The sequence below is a fragment of the Ranitomeya imitator genome, chromosome 2 (genome assembly GCF_032444005.1).
Source record: "Ranitomeya imitator isolate aRanImi1 chromosome 2, aRanImi1.pri, whole genome shotgun sequence".
Taxonomy (NCBI): Eukaryota; Metazoa; Chordata; class Amphibia; order Anura; family Dendrobatidae; genus Ranitomeya; species Ranitomeya imitator.
In genome coordinates, this window is record NC_091283.1 from 8783964 (window position 1) to 8803359 (window position 19396).

At 41.3% G+C, this 19396-nt stretch overlaps 1 protein-coding gene across 1 annotated transcript in view; it reads left to right on the forward strand.

The window, feature by feature from the left end:
- Nucleotides 1-19396, forward strand: part of TNMD (tenomodulin) — a 147210-nt gene that overhangs the window by 78631 nt on the left and 49183 nt on the right. Inside the window, exons 3-5 of the mRNA XM_069746088.1 lie at nucleotides 5210-5350; nucleotides 13333-13431; nucleotides 18893-19043. Coding sequence (XP_069602189.1) covers nucleotides 5210-5350; nucleotides 13333-13431; nucleotides 18893-19043 — 391 coding nt within the window. The remainder of the gene's footprint in view (nucleotides 1-5209; nucleotides 5351-13332; nucleotides 13432-18892; nucleotides 19044-19396) is intronic.

Here is a 19396-nt window from a genome sequence, read left to right on the forward strand (position 1 = left end):
ACTTTGTCTTTCAGATGTTCGGCTCTTTATTATTTCCAGTCTCAGTTTCTTCCCATATCACTGAGTCGTTCTTGTAAAGGTGCTCTGTGTATTCTTTCCTTGATCTGTTCTGGCTCAGTTAGTTTGTTCCCGTTGGCGTCATTCAGCATTCCCACATCTGGTTGAAACTTTCATCGTATCTGTTTGATCTTTTGGTACACCTACCTGGTCTTGCCCTTCAGATGTTCACTTTCTATCTCTGTACATATCTTTTGGTAATAAAGTTCTTTGTCTGCTCGATTGACTCTCTTTAGTCTTTTACTGATGTTGTCTGCATCCTGCTTGTTATTTTTTGCTTTTGCCATTCATCTTTCTTCGATGATCCTTAGGGTCTCTTCTGTTAACCATGCTTCCGGCGGTTTCTTCTGCCTCTTGTTTGTTGTCTTTCTTGCTTCTTCAGTAACAATGGTCTTTATATCTGTCCATAAAGCCTCAGGCTTTCTTACATTCTGTCCAGTGATATATATATCGGTTGCGCAAACTGTTAAAAAAACCTTCAGGTATGTTGGTCAAATTGAAGTTGTAAACGACCTGTTGTCCCATCTGCTTGCGGAGCTTGATTCTAATCTTTTCTAATCAAAAGTTCATGATTCTTTCCAGAGTCAGCTCCTGGCCTTGTTTTCATGGTAATGATTGATGACCTCCATCTTTGGCGAGCACATATGTAGTCAATCTGATTTTTATTTGTTGATGTCCATGTGTAGAGTCTCCATTTATGATTTTTGAAGGTGTTCATGATGAACAGTTGATTTGTCGTACAAAAGTTAATGAATCTTCCTTCAGCCTCATTTTGTTCACAAAGTCCAACATTTCCAACAACGGTTCCATGTTTGCCGCAGCCCACTTTGTCATTTAAGTCTCCCATAATGAGTAAGTCTTGTTTTGGCATCTTGTCAATTTCTTCTTGAACTTGATCATAGAAGATCATAGAAAAGACTTGGCACTCAAAGAGAAGTGTGGCAAAACAAAAAGTTCCATTTATTATGCATCCAGTGTTAACTTTGAATGTTTTTTGTCCACATCCGGACCTTCATCAGAAGTCCTTTACTTTGAATCCAGGGGTAATTTCAGGTAGCTTGGATGCCGGTGTAGAGCTTATATGGCACAGCGCGCAGGAACAAGCGATCGTGATTATGGAGGATAGGCGCATGAAATTAAGCACATTAGGCATTATTTACATGATTGGTGCCTTCAGGGGCAGGAACACCAGGTATTGGAACTTTTGGCAGGGTGGACAGGTGCCAAGTCTTGCTGGAGAATGACTGATTCCACTGATTGTGGAAATTTCACACTAGACCTCCAGCAGCTTGGATTGTGGCCTCTACACTCTTCCTCCAGACTCTGGGACCTTGATTTTGAAGGTCTAGTGTGAAGTTTCCACAATGTCATCTGCTGGTGTAGGTCCACTGTGTTTCATTAAGACCAAAGTCAGCGCAGCCGTCTACCAGGACATTTTAGAGCACTTCATACTTCCCTGTATGTCATTCTCCATCAGGACTTGACACCTGTCTACACTGCCAAAAGTACCAATACCTGGTTTACAAACAACACATACACATACAGAATATATTATATAGATAGATAGAAGAAAACCCGGCAATCTATCTGCCGTGTACTGTAAAATCACTTCAGGAGAAAACAGAATAGAAGAGATTGATTACATAGAGTAAATACATATAGAATAGGTAGATATACAGATGTCTGTGACTCATACAATTAGTACAGTGTGTGTGTGCAGCTTGCTGTACATGTATTTAATTAATAATATATTATTTTTTGGAAAAAAATGGTGTCGGCTCCCAAGCATTTTTTGTAACCAGCAGAGGGAAAGCCGATGGCTGGGGCAGATGTTTATAACCTGGGAAGGGGGTAATACCCTTGGAGCTTCCCAGGCTATTAAAATCAGCTCACAACTGTATATTTAGCCTTTACTGGCCATTAAAATGGGGGATCCTAAAAAGATGTGTGGTCCCCCTATAATTAATAACCAGCAAAGGCTATGCAGACAGCTGCGGGATGATATTAATAGCCTAGGAAGGGGCCATGGATACTGCCTTCCCCCCAGGCTGTTAATATCAGCTCACAACTATATACTTAGCCTTAACTGGCTAAAATGTGGGACTCTAAAAAAAGTGATGTAGGGTTCCCCTATAATTAATAACCAGCAAAAGCTATGCAGACAGCTTCAGGCTGATATTATTAGCCTAGGAAGGAGCCATGGATACTGCCTCACCCCAGGCTAAAAACATCATCTCTGAGCTGCTCCAGAAAAGGTGTATCTCTAAGATACGCCAATTCTTGCACTTAGCCTCGCTCTTCCCACTTGCCCTGTAGCGGTGGCAAGTGAGGTGATAGTTGAGGGAGTTGATGTCACCTTTGTATTGTCAGGTGACATCAAGCCCCGAGGTTAGTAATGTAGAGGGATCAATGAGAAAACCTATTGCTAAACCTATAGTCATGATGTATAAAAACACAGACACCCAGAAAAAAAGTCCTTTAATTGAAAGAACGACACAGACTCCATTAATAAATTTAATTAAACCATACTTATGACCTTGCCCATTCCACTAATGCCCTTGTCATCTGCAAAAGAGTTATAAGTAAAAAATAACAATATTCTTCACATTTCCACAGAGATGCTGCTAATCCATTTGTCCCATGACGGGTCTAGCTCTGCATGGTTGCATGATGCGACCATACAGCGTGTCATCCAGCAGCGTGTGCTCAGTATCTCCCTGTGAACTACTAGTCCCTGTCTGAGGATATATATATATATATATATATATATATATATATATATATATATATTATATTATATATATATACATACACACACTCTGCTCAAAAAAATAAAGGGAACACTAAAATCCCAATTCCTAGATATCACTGAATGAAATATTCCAGTCATAAATCTTTATTCATTACATGGTGGATTGTGTTGAGAACAATAAAACCTAAAAATTATCAATGTAAACGACAACTAATATCCCACGGAGGTCTGGAGTTGGAATGATGCTCAAAATCAAAGTGGAAAATGAAGTTACAGGCTGATCCAGCTTCAGTGGAAATGCCTCAAGACAAGGAAATGATACTCAGTAGTGTGTGTGGCCTCCACGTGCCTGTATGATCTCCCTACAATGCCTGGGCAAGCTCCTGATGAGGCGGCGGATGGTCTCCTGATGAGGCGGCGGATGGTCTCCTGAGGGATCTCCTCCCAAACGTGGACTAAAGCATCCGCCAAGTCGGCGACAGTCTGTGGTGCAATGTGGCATTGGTGGATGGAGCGAGACATGATGTCCCATATGTGCTCAATCGGATTCAGGTCTGGGGAACGGGCGGCCAGTCCATAGCTTCAACGCCTTCATCTTGCAGGAACTGCTGACACACTCCAGCCACATGAGGTCTGGCATTGTCCTCCATTAGAAGGAACCCAGGGCCAACCGCACCAGCATATGGTCTCACAAGGGGTCTGAGGGTCTCATCTCGGTACCTAATGGCAGTCAGGCTACCTCTGGCGAGTACATGGAGGGCTGTGCGACCCTCCAAAGAAAATCCACCCCACACCATTACTGACCCACTGCCAAACCATTCATGCTGAAGGATGTTGCAGGAAGCAGATCGCTCTCCACGGCGTCTCCAGACTCTGTCACGTCTCTCACATGTGCTCAGTGTGAACCTGCTTTCATCTGTGAAGAGCACAGGGCGCCAGTGGTGAATTTGCCAATCCTGGTGTTCTGTGGCAAATGCCAAGCATCCTGCACGGTGTTGGGCTGTGAGCACAACCCCTATCTGTGGATGTCGGGCACTCAGACCATCCTCATGGAGTCGGTTTCTAACTGTTTGTGCAGACACATACACATTTGTGGCCTGCTGGAGGTCATTTTGCAGGGCTCTGGCAGTGCTCCTCCTGTTCCTCCTTGCACAAAGGCTGAGGTAGCGGTAATGCTGCTGGGTTGTTTCCCTCTTATGGAGCCCTCCACGTTTCCTGGTGTACTGGCCTGTCTCCTGGTAGCGCCTCCATCCTCTGGACACTACGCTGACAGACACAGCAAACCTTCTTGCCAAAGCTCGCATTGATGTGCCATCCTGGATGAGCTGCACTACCTGAGCCACTTGTGTGGGTTGTAGAGTCTCATGCTACCACGAGTGTGAAAGCACAACCAACATTCAAAAGTGACCAAAACATCAGCCAGAAAGCATTGGTGCTGAGATGTGGTCTGTGGTCCCCACCTGCAGAACCGCTCCTTTATTGAGGGGGTCTTAATAATTGTCAATAATTTCCATCTGTTGTCTATTCCATTTGCACAACAACAAGTGAAATTGATTGTCAATCAGTTTTGCTTCCTAAGTGGACAGTTTGATTTACAGAAGTTTGATTTACTTGGAGTTAGATTCTGGTGTTTAAGTGTTCCCTTAACAAGCAGTGTGTATATATACATGTGTGCGTGTGTGTTTTGACGAATATTTCCTTTGAAAGTGATGTGTAAATGACTTAGAGAATTATTCTATGTAAAAGCTTATGTTAAAATCGCACTGCAATCGGATGTAAGTCGGATGCTAGGTGTGAAAAATCGGATTGTACTCGCATGACACTCACATAACATTCGTATGACTCTCGGCAGGAAGACTCAGACCGATTTTTCATGTTTAGTGTGACTCGAGGCCCTGCATATACTGAACACGCAGTGCCATGCCGTGAGAAAAGTAATGACATGGAGCACTAAGGAACATTGATCTTAAGATTTCTGTACCCTGCAGAGCAGGAAAGTTGTAAATCTTAGATATAAAGTCCAGTGTGACATCTTTTCTACAGGGTGAGGACTCCTCCAAGCAGCTCCACATGTCTGGGCTTCCAAAATGTGTGAAGGTGGCGGTGCTGATCAGGCGGTGGTGCTGATCAGGCGGTGGTGCTGATCAGGCTCGGACCACCCTTATGGGTCCCTATTTCCACACAGCTCCTGCTTTCTGGGGCCATTACCTGCTATTGGAGCCCTCATGAATATTTCTTGCTTCCGATGAGCCAGTGAAGCAGCAGAAAACATTTGATTTGCAATATAAAAGTCCTCACAGCTTTTATTACCGCGGCTGAAATTGCATTTCAAAATGGCTCCATAAAACAATATTGTCCTCCATTATTATTCCCGCCTTTCTCCCCTTTGTCTCTCCACAGGTCTATGATGTAGAATACAAATTCTTCACCGACGGCGAGCAGACGACGGTCCTGATGGAGATCGATCCAATGAAACAGATGGAAACTTTTCGGACAGAGAATGGCACAGAGAACGCAGTGGAGATTCATGACTTTAAACATGTGCGTCCTGACAAAACTTCTGCTCATTTTCTTTGCATAGATTTTTCTACCTATAAAAACACTAAAATTATTGCAAAAAAAAATCAAAGCAAAAATACCGTCGTTGTTTAGAAAAATGCACCGTCAATGCAAAATGGTTTAAAAGTCGACTTTTGGGAACACATTAACGATTAGTTATGATGGAATTTCTCTTTCCAATTTCCCAGTTTTATTGATAATGAAGACGTTTTACATTGATGCAGCGTAAAATCTCCGCCGAGCAAACATTTCACATAACAACGTAAAGATCTGCACAAGAATGAGCCCAGCGGATGATAATAATCGCTGTGAAATTGGCTTTTGATACATTGTGTCACACGGTTTGTAAACATCTAGAAATAAACTCTTTACAGCCATTGCTGAATCCGTTGCAGGAGTTTAACCCTTCACATGTGCCGAGACGTCGGGATGTTGGGATGTACCTGCCATATAGTCAATTAATAAGCTTCAGGGTCTGGGGTGAGAAGGGGCACAGACTAAAGTAATTATAAGTGGGAGCTAATTACACACAACAGCTTCCCTAAAGGCAGAAGAAGACTATGATAAGAAATCACAGTCAGAAAAAGGAAACTGCAAATAAAATCAACATACATTGATGCTATAAACATGCACACTGTACAATTGTCACAATGTATCACTTTTCGAAAACCTTGACAGTAGCATCAATCTCCCCTCTGTATAGTTTTCCAGGGTGACAGTTCTTAGCTAGTAAGATACATTGTAACAAACTCCCAGACTTTCCATTCAGTGCAGCCCTGGGGTCTCCTGCTGACTTCAGACCAATTTCAGGTCAGGCCATATTTGCTCTCATTCTGCGGCTCATTACACTCTTCATTTTGTTTAATACCCAAATGTTATAGCCGGCACGGACCCTCGGACGCAATCTCTGCACCATCTGTTCACTAGAATCATAGCTTTAAACCAACCCATAAACGCAGGCAGATCTTCAGTCTCAAATTAATATAAGATTGTTAGACGTGTAAACTAGATAATAAGGGCATTACCTTTTATGATAGGACAGGAGACAAAATTACCTGTAACTGGTCAATTAAAGAACAGTTTACATAAGATAGAAACAATCAATTGCTTGCTCATATTCCAAGCTTACTATTAATCTCCAGAATTACATTACTTATATTCTTGTAACACAGGAGCAGTATTATAGTAGTTATATTCTTGTACATAGGGGCAGTATTATAGTAGTTATATTCTTGTACATAGGAGCAGTATTATAGTAGTTATATTCTTGTAACACAGGAGCAGTATTATAGTAGTTATATTCTTGTACATAGGAGCAGTATTATAGTAGTTATATTCTTGTACATAGGAGCAGTATTATAGTAGTTATATTCTTGTAACACAGGAGCAGTATTATAGTAGTTATATTCTTGTACATAGGGGCAGTATTATAGTAGTTATATTCTTGTACATAGGAGCAGTATTATAGTAGTTATATTCTTGTACATAGGGGCAGTATTATAGTAGTTATATTCTTGTACATAGGAGCAGTATTATAGTAGTTATATTCTTGTACATAGGAGCAGTATTATAGGAGTTATATTCTTGTACATAGGGGCAGTATTATAGTAGTTATATTCTTGTACATAGGAGCAGTATTATAGTAGTTATATTCTTGTACATAGGGGCAGTATTATAGTAGTTATATTCTTGTACATAGGAGCAGTATTATAGTAGTTATATTCTTGTACATAGGGGCAGTATTATAGTAGTTATATTCTTGTACATAGGGGCAGTATTATAGTAGTTATATTCTTGTACATAGGGGCAGTATTATAGTAGTTATATTCTTGTACATAGGAGCAGTATTATAGTAGTTATATTCTTGTACATAGGAGCAGTATTATAGTAGTTATATTCTTGTACATAGGGGCAGTATTATAGTAGTTATATTCTTGTACATAGGAGCAGTATTATAGTAGTTATATTCTTGTACATAGGGGCAGTATTATAGTAGTAATATTCTTGTACATAGGAGCAGTATTATAGTAGCTATATTCTTGTACATAGGAGCAGTATTATAGTAGTTATATTCTTGTACATAGGAGCAGTATTATCTATATATATAATTGTCTAAGGGTTTTTCCGTCTGTCTGTCTGTCTGTCTGTCTGTCCTGGAAATCCCGGCTCTCTGATTGGTCGAGGCCGCCAGGCCTCGACCAATCAGAGACCGGCACAGCATCGACGTAGAAATCCCGCGTCTCTGATTGGTCGAGGCCGCCAGGCCTCGACCAATCAGCAACGGGCACAGCGACGATGATGTCATAAAGGACGTAGACATCCCGCGTCTCTGATTGGTCGAGGCCGTCCGGCCTCGACCAAACAGCAACGGGCACAGCGACGATGATGTCATAATGGTTGCCATGGCGACGATGATGTCATAAAGGTTGCCTCGACCAATCAGCGACGGACACAGTTTGCCGCGAATTCTGGAATCATCATTGTCCATATACTACGGGGACATGCATATTCTAGAATACCCGATGCGTTAGAATCGGGCCACAATCTAGTAGTAGTTATATTCTTGTACATAGGAGCAGTATTATAGTAGTTATATTCTTGTACATAGGAGCAGTATTATAGTAGCTATATTCTTGTACATAGGAGCAGTATTATAGTAGTTATATTCTTGTACATAGGAGCAGTATAATAGTAGTTATATTCTTGTACATAGGGGGGCAGTATTATAGTAGTTATATTCTTGTACATAGGGTCAGTATTATAGTAGTTATATTCTTGTACATAGGGGCAGTATTATAGTAGTTATATTCTTGTACATAGGAGCAGTATTATAGTAGTTATATTCTTGTACATAGGGGCAGTATTATAGTAGTTATATTCTTGTACATAGGAGCAGTATTATAATAGTTATATTCTTGTATATAGGAGCAGTATTGTAGTAGTTATATTCTTGTACATAGGAGCAGTATTATAGTAGTTATATTCTTGTACATAGGGAGTAGTATTATAGTAGTTATATTCTTGTACATAGGGGCAGTATTATAGTAGTTATATTCTTGTACATAGGAGCAGTATTATAGTAGTTATATTCTTGTACATAGGGGCAGTATTATAGTAGTTATATTCTTGTACATAGGAGCAGTATTATAATAGTTATATTCTTGTATATAGGAGCAGTATTGTAGTAGTTATATTCTTGTACATAGGAGCAGTATTATAGTAGTTATATTCTTGTACATAGGGAGTAACATAGTAACATAGTAACATAGTTAGTAAGGCCGAAAAAAGACATTTGTCTATCCAGTTCAGCCTATATTCCATCATAATAAATCCCCAGATCTACGTCCTTCTACAGAACCTAATAATTGTATGATACAATATTGTTCTGCTCCAGGAAGACATCCAGGCCTCTCTTGAACCCCTCGACTGAGTTCGCCATCACCACCTCCTCAGGCAAGCAATTCCAGATTCTCACTGCCCTAACAGTAAAGAATCCTCTTCTATGTTGGTGGAAAAACCTTCTCTCCTCCAGACGCAAAGAATGCCCCCTTGTGCCCGTCACCTTCCTTGGTATAAACAGATCCTCAGCGAGATATTTGTATTGTCCCCTTATATACTTATACATGGTTATTAGATCGCCCCTCAGTCGTCTTTTTTCTAGACTAAATAATCCTAATTTCGCTAATCTATCTGGGTATTGTAGTTCTCCCATCCCCTTTATTAATTTTGTTGCCCTCCTTTGTACTCTCTCTAGTTCCATTATATCCTTCATGAGCACCGGTGCCCAAAACTGGACACAGTACTCCATGTGCGGTCTAACTAGGGATTTGTACAGAGGCAGTATAATGCTCTCATCATGTGTATCCAGACCTCTTTTAATGCACCCCATGATCCTGTTTGCCTTGGCAGCTGCTGCCTGGCACTGGCTGCTCCAGGTAAGTTTATCATTATCTACGATCCCCAAGTCCTTCTCCCTGTCAGATTTACCCAGTGGTTTCCCGTTCAGTGTGTAATGGTGATATTGATTCCTTCTTCCCATGTGTATAACCTTACATTTATCATTGTTAAACCTCATCTGCCACCTTTCAGCCCAAGTTTCCAACTTATCCAGATCCATCTGTAGCAGAATACTATCTTCTCTTGTATTAACTGCTTTACATAGTTTTGTATCATCTGCAAATATCGATATTTTACTGTGTAAACCTTCTACCAGATCATTAATGAATATGTTGAAGAGAACAGGTCCCAATACTGACCCCTGCGGTCCCCACTGGTCACAGCGACCCAGTTAGAGACTATACCATTTATAACCACCCTCTGCTTTCTATCACTAAGCCAGTTACTAACCCATTTACACACAATTTCCCCCAGACCAAGTATTCTCATTTTGTGTACCAACCTCTTGTGCGGCACGGTATCAAACGCTTTGGAAAAATATAGTAGTAGTATTATAGTAGTTATATTCTTGTACATAGGGGCAGTATTATAGTAGTTATAGTCTTGTACATAGGAGCAGTATTATAGTAGTTATATTCTTGTACATAGGATCAGTATTATAGTAGTTATATTCTTGTACATAGGAGCAGTATTATAGTAGATATATTCTTGTATATAGGAGCAGTATTATAGTAGTTATATTCTTGTACATAGGAGCAGTATTATAGTTGATATATTCTTGTACATAGGAGCATTATTATAGTAGTTATATTCTTGTACATAGTGGCAGTATTATAGCAGTTATATTTTTGTACATAGGAGCAGTATTATAGTAGTTATATTCTTGTACATAGGGGCAGTATTATAGTAGTTATATTCTTGCACATAGGAGCAGTTTTATAGTAGTTATATTCTTATACATAGGAGCAGTATTATAGTAGTTATATTCTTGTACATAGGAGCAGTATTATAGTAGTTATATTCTTGTACATAGGGAGCAGTATTATAGTAGTTATATTCTTGTACATAGAGAGCAGTATTATAGTAGTTATATTCTTGTACATAGGGAGCAGTATTATAGTAGTTATATTCGTGTATATAGGAGCAGTATTATACTAGTTATATTCTTGTACATAGGGGCAGTATTATAGCAGTTATATTCTTGCACATAGGAGCAGTATTATAGTAGTTATATTCTTGTACATAGAGAGCAGTTTTATAGTAGTTATATTCTTATACATAGGAGCAGTATTATAGTAGTTATATTCTTGTACATAGAAACAGTATTATAGTAGTTATATTCTTATACATAGGAGCAGTATTATAGTAGTTATATTCTTGTACATAGGAGCAGTATTATAGTAGTTATATTCTTGTACATAGAGAGCAGCATTATAGTAGTTATATTCTTGTACATAGAGAGCAGTATTATAGTAGTTATATTCGTGTATATAGGAGCAGTATTATAGTAGTTATATTCTTGTACATAGGGGCAGTATTATAGCAGTTATATTCTTGTACATAGGAGCAGTATTATAGTAGTTATATTCTTGTACATAGGGGCAGTATTATAGCAGTTATATTCTTGTACATAGGAGCAGTATTATAGTAGTTATATTCTTGTACATAGGGGCAGTATTATAGCAGTTATATTCTTGTACATAGGGGCAGTATTACAGTAGTTATATTCTTGTACATAGGGGCAGTATTATAGTAGTTATATTCTTGTACATAGGAGCAGTATTATAGTAGTTATATTCTTGTATATAGGGGCAGTATTATAGTAGTTATATTCCTGTACATAGGAGCAGTATTATAGTAGTTATATTCTTGTACATAGGGGCAGTATTATAGTAGTTATATTCTTGTATATAGGGGCAGTATTATAGTAGTTATATTCCTGTACATAGGGGCAGTATTATAGTAGTTATATTCTTGCACATAGGGGCAGTATTATAGTAGTTATATTCCTGTACATAGGAGCAGTATTATAGTAGTTATATTCTTGTAGATAGGAGCAGTATTATAATAGTTATATTCTTGTATATAGGAGCAGTATTGTAGTAGTTATATTCTTGTACATAGGAGCAGTATTATAGTAGTTATATTCTTGTACATAGGGAGTAGTATTATAGTAGTTATATTCTTGTACATAGGGGGCAATATTATAGTAGTTATATTCTTGTACATAGGAGCAGTATTATAGTAGTTATATTCGTGTATATAGGAGCAGTATTATAGTAGTTATATTCTTGTATATAGAGGCAGTATTATAGTAGTTATATTCTTGTACATAGGAGCAGTATTATAGTAGTTATATTCTTGTACATAGGGGGCAGTATTATAGTAGTTATATTCTTGTATATAGGGGCAGTATTATAGTAGTTATATTCTTGTACATAGGGGCAGTATTATAGTAGTTATATTCCTGTACATAGGAGCAGTATTATAGTAGGTATATTCTTGTACATAGGGGCAGTATTATAGTAGTTATATTCTTGTATATAGGGGCAGTATTATAGTAGTTATATTCTTGTACATAGGGGCAGTATTATAGTAGTTATATTCCTGTACATTGGAGCAGTATTATAGTAGGTATATTCTTGTACATAGGGGCAGTATTATAGTAGTTATATTCTTGTACATAGGGGGCAGTATTATAGTAGTTATATTCTGTACATAGGGGGCAGTATTATAGTAGTTATATTCTTGTACATAGAGGCAGTATTATAGTAGTTATATTCTGTACATAGGGGGCAGTATTATAGTAGTTATATTCTTGTACATAGGGGCAGTATTATAGCAGTTATTTTCTTGTACATAGGAGCAGTATTATAGTAGTTATATTCTTGTACATAGGGGCAGTATTATAGCAGTTATTTTCTTGTACATAGGAGCAGTATTATAGTAGTTATATTCTTGTACATAGGGGCAGTATTACAGCAGTTATTTTCTTGTACATAGGAGCAGTATTATAGTAGTTATATTCTTGTACATAGGAGCAGTATTATAGTAGTTATATTCTTGTACATAGGAGCAGTATTATAGTAGTTATATTCTTGTACATAGGAGCAGTATTATAGTAGTTATATTCTTGTACATAGGAGCAGTATTATAGTAGTTATATTCTTGTACATAGGAGCAGTATTATAGTAGTTATATTCTTGTACATAGGAGCAGTATTATAGTAGTTATATTCTTGTACATAGGGGCAGTATTATAGCAGTTATTTTTTTGTACATAGGAGCAGTATTATACCACATTTCATAGTGGATCGTATTGGAGATGACGGGATGTTTATAAATTTAAATTGACTAGCTGCTTAACGTTTTTTCCGAAAGATTCTTAATTGTGGCAAAGCCTCTAATTACACTAATAACATTTGTGTGATACATCTAGTTCTTCTCGATATTAAAATGTTTTACACTTTGGAATGTAAGCGCTGCCTAAGGCTGTGTTCACATGTCCAGTAATGATCTTTTTTGATGGAACCAGTAGAAATCGTGAAATAAATAAATAGTGCTGAAGTAACTTTTTATTTTGTTATTCTCTGCCGGATCTGTGTTTGGTATTGTAGTCAATGGGCAACGGATCGGTTAATGCAGCAATTATTGTCGTCTATTACTGGAATTACTGTATGAACACAGCCTTAGTGTATCTGATGGCAGCTCTTTATCGCCGCTGTGCTGTCACACACTATCTGTACAGTGTCTTCAGTGTTTTTTGGCTTTCTCTCCTATCTCTATTGCTGAGCTCTGGCTTCCTCTCACTATCCAGATTCGCCATAAATTGCTGCTTCTTTCCGTTCTTCTGCTTTTATACTGGCTACGATCTTCCTTGTAGTTGCCTGTGCAATCTTCTGCTTCATGGGTCGAGTTGACCACTTCCATGCCTCCTTTGATACCTTCTATAGAGGCAATGTTTTGCCGTCTGTTCTCGCTTTGTCCTGGAGAAGGACCAATCTGGATTCTTGCACAGTTCTTGTATCCCATCAGCTTCATGCTTTAATGCCTTGGGTTTATTTTTAGGGAATTACCGCCATCTACTTTGCTGGACTTGAAAAATGTTTCATCAAGACTCAGAGCAAAGAAATCCCAGTAGTAGAAGAATCCGATTTGCAGTTTGAGGTGAGGCCCTATAATGTTTTCTCTCCTTTACAGGACGTTTTATTATGGTGGAACCAGCAGTGTGAGGCTCTTTATAAGCAGGAATGCTCTTCCAGGCCCTTCTCACCAGCAATGCCCCAGTGGTGACCAGCCGAGCATTGCCTTCACAGAATATTCAGAAGAACAACGGAAAAGTCGCGCGTTTCCTCCATTCGCCTGCGGATCGCCATGAACGTCCTTTCTCCATATCCCATTAACATTGCGCCCTGAGAGTTTTATGTGATGGAGTAGACAGATGACAAGGAAAGAGTCCTAGAAGTGCTGGAGGAACGGCATTTACGCTTTCCTTTAGCCTCCATTATATTTCTCATACACGAGGGACAGATTCACAGGGAGACAGTTTCCCTCTGGTGTGAAGAGAAATGGGAGAAGCTGGAGGCAATGCACAAGAGAACAGAAGAACGTGCAAGCTCCATGCAAGTGACACACTGCTGCAAGGCAAAAGTACTAACCACTGAGCCATTCCACAGGATTAGCTACTGAGCCACTATGCTGAGGATATGCTGAGATCTACTAAGTCATCATGCTGATATAGCCTCTACAGCAGGTTAACCACTGAGCCACTCTGCTGGTCTACCCACTGAGCCACTATGCTGAGGATATGCTGAGATCTACTAAGTCACCATGCTGATATAGCCTCTACAGCAGATAACCACTGAGCCACTGTGCTGGTCTAACCACTGAGCCACTATGCTGAGATCTACTAAGTCACCATGCTGATATAGCCTCTACAGCAGGGTAACCACTGAGCCACTCTGCTGGTCTAACCACTGAGCCACTATGCTGAGGATATGCTGAGATCTACTAAGTAACCTTGCTGATAAAGCCTCTACAGCAGGGTAACCACTGAGCCACTCTACTGGTCTAACTACTGAGCCACTATGCTGAGGATATGCTGAGATCTACTAAGTCATCATGCTGATAAAGCCTCTACAGCAAGGTAACCACTGAGCCACTCTGCTGGTCTAACCACTGAGCCACTATGCTGAGGATATGCTGAGATCTACTAAGTAACCATGCTGATATAGCCTCTACAGCAGATAACCACTGAGCCACTCTACTGGTCTAAACACTGAGCCACTATGCTGAGGATATGCTGAGATCTACTAAGTCATCATGCTGATATAGCCTCTACAGCAGATAACCACTGAGCCACTCTACTGGTCTAACCACTGAGCCACTATGCTGAGGATATGCTGAGATATACTAAGTCATCATGCTGATATAGCCTCTACAGCACATAACCACTGAGCCACTCTACTTGTCTAACCACTGAGCCACTATGCTGAGGATATGCTGAGATCTACTAAGTCATCATGCTGATATAGCCTCTAAAGCAGATAACCACTGAGCCACTCTGCTGGTCTAACCACTGAGCCACTCTACTGGTCTAACTACTGAGCCACTATGCTGAGGATATGCTGAGATCTACTAAGTCATCATGCTGATAAAGCCTCTACAGCAGGGTAACCACTGAGCCACTCTGCTGGTCTAACCACTGAGCCACTATGCTGAGGATATGCTGAGATCTACTAAGTAACCATGCTGATATAGCCTCTAAAGCAGATAACCACTGAGCCACTCTGCTGGTCTAACCACTGAGCCACTATGCTGAGGATATGCTGAGATCTACGAAGTCATCATGCTGATATAGCCTCTACAGCAGGGTAACCACTGAGCCACTCTGCTGGTCTAACCACTGAGCCACTATGCTGAGGATATGCTGAGATCTACTAAGTCACCATGCTGATATAGCCTCTACAGCAGGGTAACCACTGAGCCACTCTACTGGTCTAACTACTGAGCCACTATGCTGAGGATATGCTGAGATCTACTAAGTCATCATGCTGATATAGCCTCTGCAGCAGATAACCACTGAGCCACTCTACTGGTCTAACCACTGAGCCACTATGCTGAGGATATGCTGAGATCTACTAAGTCATCATGCTGATATAGCCTCTACAGCAGGGTAACCACTGAGCCACTGTGCTGGTCTAACCACTGAGCCACTATGCTGAGTTTATGCTGAGATCTACTAAGTCACCATGCTGATATAGCCTCTACAGCAGGGTAACCACTGAGCCACTCTGCTGTTCTAACCACTGAGTCACAATACTGAGGATATGCTGACAACTACTAAGTCACCATGCTGCTATAGCCTCTACAGCAGGTAACCACTGAGCCACTCTGCTAGTCAAACCATTGAGTCACAATACTGAGGATATGCTGACAACTACTAAGTCACCATGCTGCTATAGCCTCTACAGCAGGGTAACCACTGAGCCACTCTGCTAGTCAAACCATTGAGTCACAATACTGAGGATATGCTGACAACTACTAAGTCACCATGCTGCTATAGCCTCTACAGCAGGTAACCACTGAGCCACTCTGCTAGTCAAACCACTGAGTCACCGTACTGAGATATCCATGGGGTCAATGTTGTAGTCTTAGTAAAGGCACCATAGTAGGATAACCACTGAGCCACTCTGCTGGTGTAACCAATGTTTTGCAGTAAATAATATACTAAGGTAAGCATTGTGCCCTTGGGCTGCAGTAGCCACATAGTCACTGATGTGGAGTCACCACTGACTCACTGTGTTAGGGTAACCACTGAGTCATTCTGGGATATCCATGGGTCACTGTCGTAGTCTTAGTTATTAAGCCACTATGGTAGAGTAACCACTGAGTCAGTGTGCTGAAGTCACCACTTGGCTACAGTGCTCACAGAGCTAAATTGCTAGAGTAATCATTGAGTCGCTGTTCTGGAGTAACCACTGATCCTCTGCGCTGTAGTCACAACTATGCCACTGTTCTATGGTTACCACGGGGCTGGAGAAGATACTGAGCCATTGTGTTGAGATTTACACTATACCCCGGTTCTGGAAAGTCCACTGAGCCACCCTGCTGAGGTTCCACTGTATCACTGTTCTGAGGTCGCCATTAGACCACTGTGCTGGAGTAACCACTGAGCCATTGTTCTGTAATAGCCACTGAGCCACTGTGCAGATGTGACACCGCTTGTTCACTGTGCTGGAGAAGCCATTGAGTGACTGTATTGGTGTAACCACTGAGCCACTGTGCTGTGGTAAGCTCTTGGTGATAGTTGAGAGATTCACATAAAAAAGACATACCGTAATAGTTTTGCATTATTACAGAAGTGAATTGCAGAAAATTGAATGGACTCTCTACAGGGGTCTCCCATCCCCAGATGTCGCCCCCTCAATAATGAACAGAAAATCCATTATTATACATTATATCTTCCATAAACAAAGACAATAAATCAATTTCACAAACTAACAATAAACAGAACAAAAGCCGGAGAACAATCCATCATTGGACGGCAGCGCGGGACCCTCGCACATGTGGGGACAATTACATTTCCTCCTTTGGATTTATGAGAAAGTTTCCATTTCTTGATTATATTTTATTGTGAAACATTTTGTTTCTGTACAAATTTCCCAGATGAAACAGTTGTGGAAACATCTGTATTGTCGTCTCTGTTACAATGTAGCATTTGAAGGACAAATAAAGGAAATGAGAAGATACATTGTATACAGATGAGAAGCTTCTGTGCAGCCACAATCCTGACGCTCCATTCAAACCTGTCAGATTTTAGAAATCGTCTTCAGGAAGATATGTCTGATGACAGGAAGGATAGGAAGGATGGAAAAAGGAAGGAAATCAAGAGATGAAAGAAGCAAGGAGAAAAAAGAAGGAATGGAGGAAGGGAGAAAAGAAGGAAGGGAGGAAGAAAGGAAGGAAGGGAGGAAGAGAGAAAGGGAGGAAGGAAGGGAGAGAGGGAGGGAGGAAGGAAGGGAGAGAGGGAGGGAGGAAGGAAGGGATGAAGGAAGGAAGGGAGGGAGAAAGGGAGGAAGAGAGAAAGGAAGGGAGGAAGGAAGGAAGGAAGGGATTAAAGAAGCAAGGAGAAAAAAGAAGGAATGGAGGAAGGGAGAAAAGAAGGGAGGAAGAAAGGAAGGAAGGGAGGAAGAGAGAAAGGAAGGAAGGGAGGAAGAGAGAAAGGAAGGAAGGGAGAAAGGAAGGAAGGGAGAAAGGAAGGAAGGGAGGAAGGGAGAAAGGAAGGAGGGGAGAAAGGAAGGGAGGGAGAAAGGGAAGAAGAGAGAAAGGAAGGATAGGAAGGATGGAAATAGGAAGCAAAGGAAGAGATGAAAGAAGCAAGGAGAAAAAAGAAGGAATGGAGGAAGGGAGAAAAGAAGGGAGGGAGGAAGAAAGGAAGGAAGGGAGGAAGAGAGAAAGGGAGGAAGGGAGAAAGGAAGGGAGGGAGGAAGAGAGAGAGGAAGGAAGGGAGAAAGGAAGGGAGGGAGGAAGGGAGAAAGGAAGGGAGGAAGGAAGGGAGGAAGAGAGAAAGGAAGGAAGGTAGAAAGGGAGGAAGAGAGAAGGGAAGGGAGGAAGATAGGAAGGAAGGGAGAAAGGAAGGGAGGGAGGAAGGGAGAAAGGGAGGGAGGGAGGAAGGAAGGGAGGAAGAGAGAAAGGAAGGAAGGGAGGAAGGGAGAAAGGAAGGGAGGGAGGAAGGGAGAAAGGAAGGGAGGGAGGAAGGGAGAAAGGAAGGGAGGGAGGGAGGAAGGGAGAAAGGAAGGGAGGGAGGAAGGAAGGGAGGAACGGAGGGAGGAAGGGAGAAAGGAAGAGAGAAAGGAAGGAAGGGAGAAAGGGAGGAAGAGAGAAAGGAAGGAAGGGAGGAAGAGAGAAAGGAAGGAAGGGAGAAAGATAGGGAGGGAGGAAGGGAGAAAGGAAGGGAGAAAGGAAGGGAGGAAGAGAGAAAGGAAGGAAGGTAGAAAGGGAGGAAGAGAGAAAGGAAGGGAGGAAGATAGGAAGGAAGGGAGGAAGGGAGGGAGGGAGGAAGGAAGGAAGGAAGGGAGGAAGGGAGAAAGGGAGGGAGGAAGGGAGGAAGGGAGGGAGGAAGGGAGAAAGGAAGGGAGGGAGGAAGGGAGGGAGGAAGGGAGAAAGGAAGAAAGGAAGGGAGGGAGGAAGGGAGAAAGGAAGAGAGGGAGGAAGGAAGGGATGAAGGAAGAAAGGGAGGGAGGGAGAAAGGAAGGGAGGAAGGAAGGGAGGGAGAAAGGAAGGAAGGGAGGAAGGGAGAAAGGAAGGGAGGGAGGAAGGGAGAAAGGGAGGGAGGAAGGGAGAAAGGAAGAGAGGAAGGGAGGGAGGAAGGGAGAAAGGAAGGGAGGGAGGAAGGAAGGGATGAAGGAAGTAAGGGAGGGAGAAAGGGAGGGAGGGAGGAAGGGAGGAAGGAAGGGAGGGAGAAAGGAAGGGAGGGAAGAAGGGAGGAAGGGAGAGACGAAGTGAGGGAGGAAGGGAGAAAGGAAGGGAGGAAGGAGCAAAGGAAGGGAGGAAGGATAATACAGTACCTTGCTGTAAAACAGTCTTTTGAATAGTTTTCTTCTTTCTTTTCTCTCCCCCACTTTAGGATGGGGACATCACCACAATCTATGAACAGTCCATGTTCTGGATCCCCTCCGAGAATCCTATAGGGGACAAAGATTTCCTGAAGAATTCCAGAATCCTGGAGCTTTGTCACAATAAGTCCGTGCACTGGATCTTTCCTGCTTCTCCTGCAGGTAATAGAAAGGGTCATTTTAGAAGAATGTTGTTGGTAGATTTACTAATGTGTGCAGACTTCAACATTGGCAAAAGATGACGTATCTGAAAAGAGGCCACATATATGACAATGTGTGCCAGAGTGCTCCAACATTCAGAAACAAATACCATGCGAGAGAAATGTATCCGAGTCTTTGTATGATGCCAAACTGATAAGCTTTTAAGGAGAAATGAATAAGGGCGAATCTGGAACGTCTGACATTTTCCTTTGCTTTGCTGCCTATATGATACCCAGGATTGGGATGAAATCTGCAGTGTGTGCACAATAACACTATGTATCTAGCGCAGACCGATGGTTGTGGAAGGCTGGGCC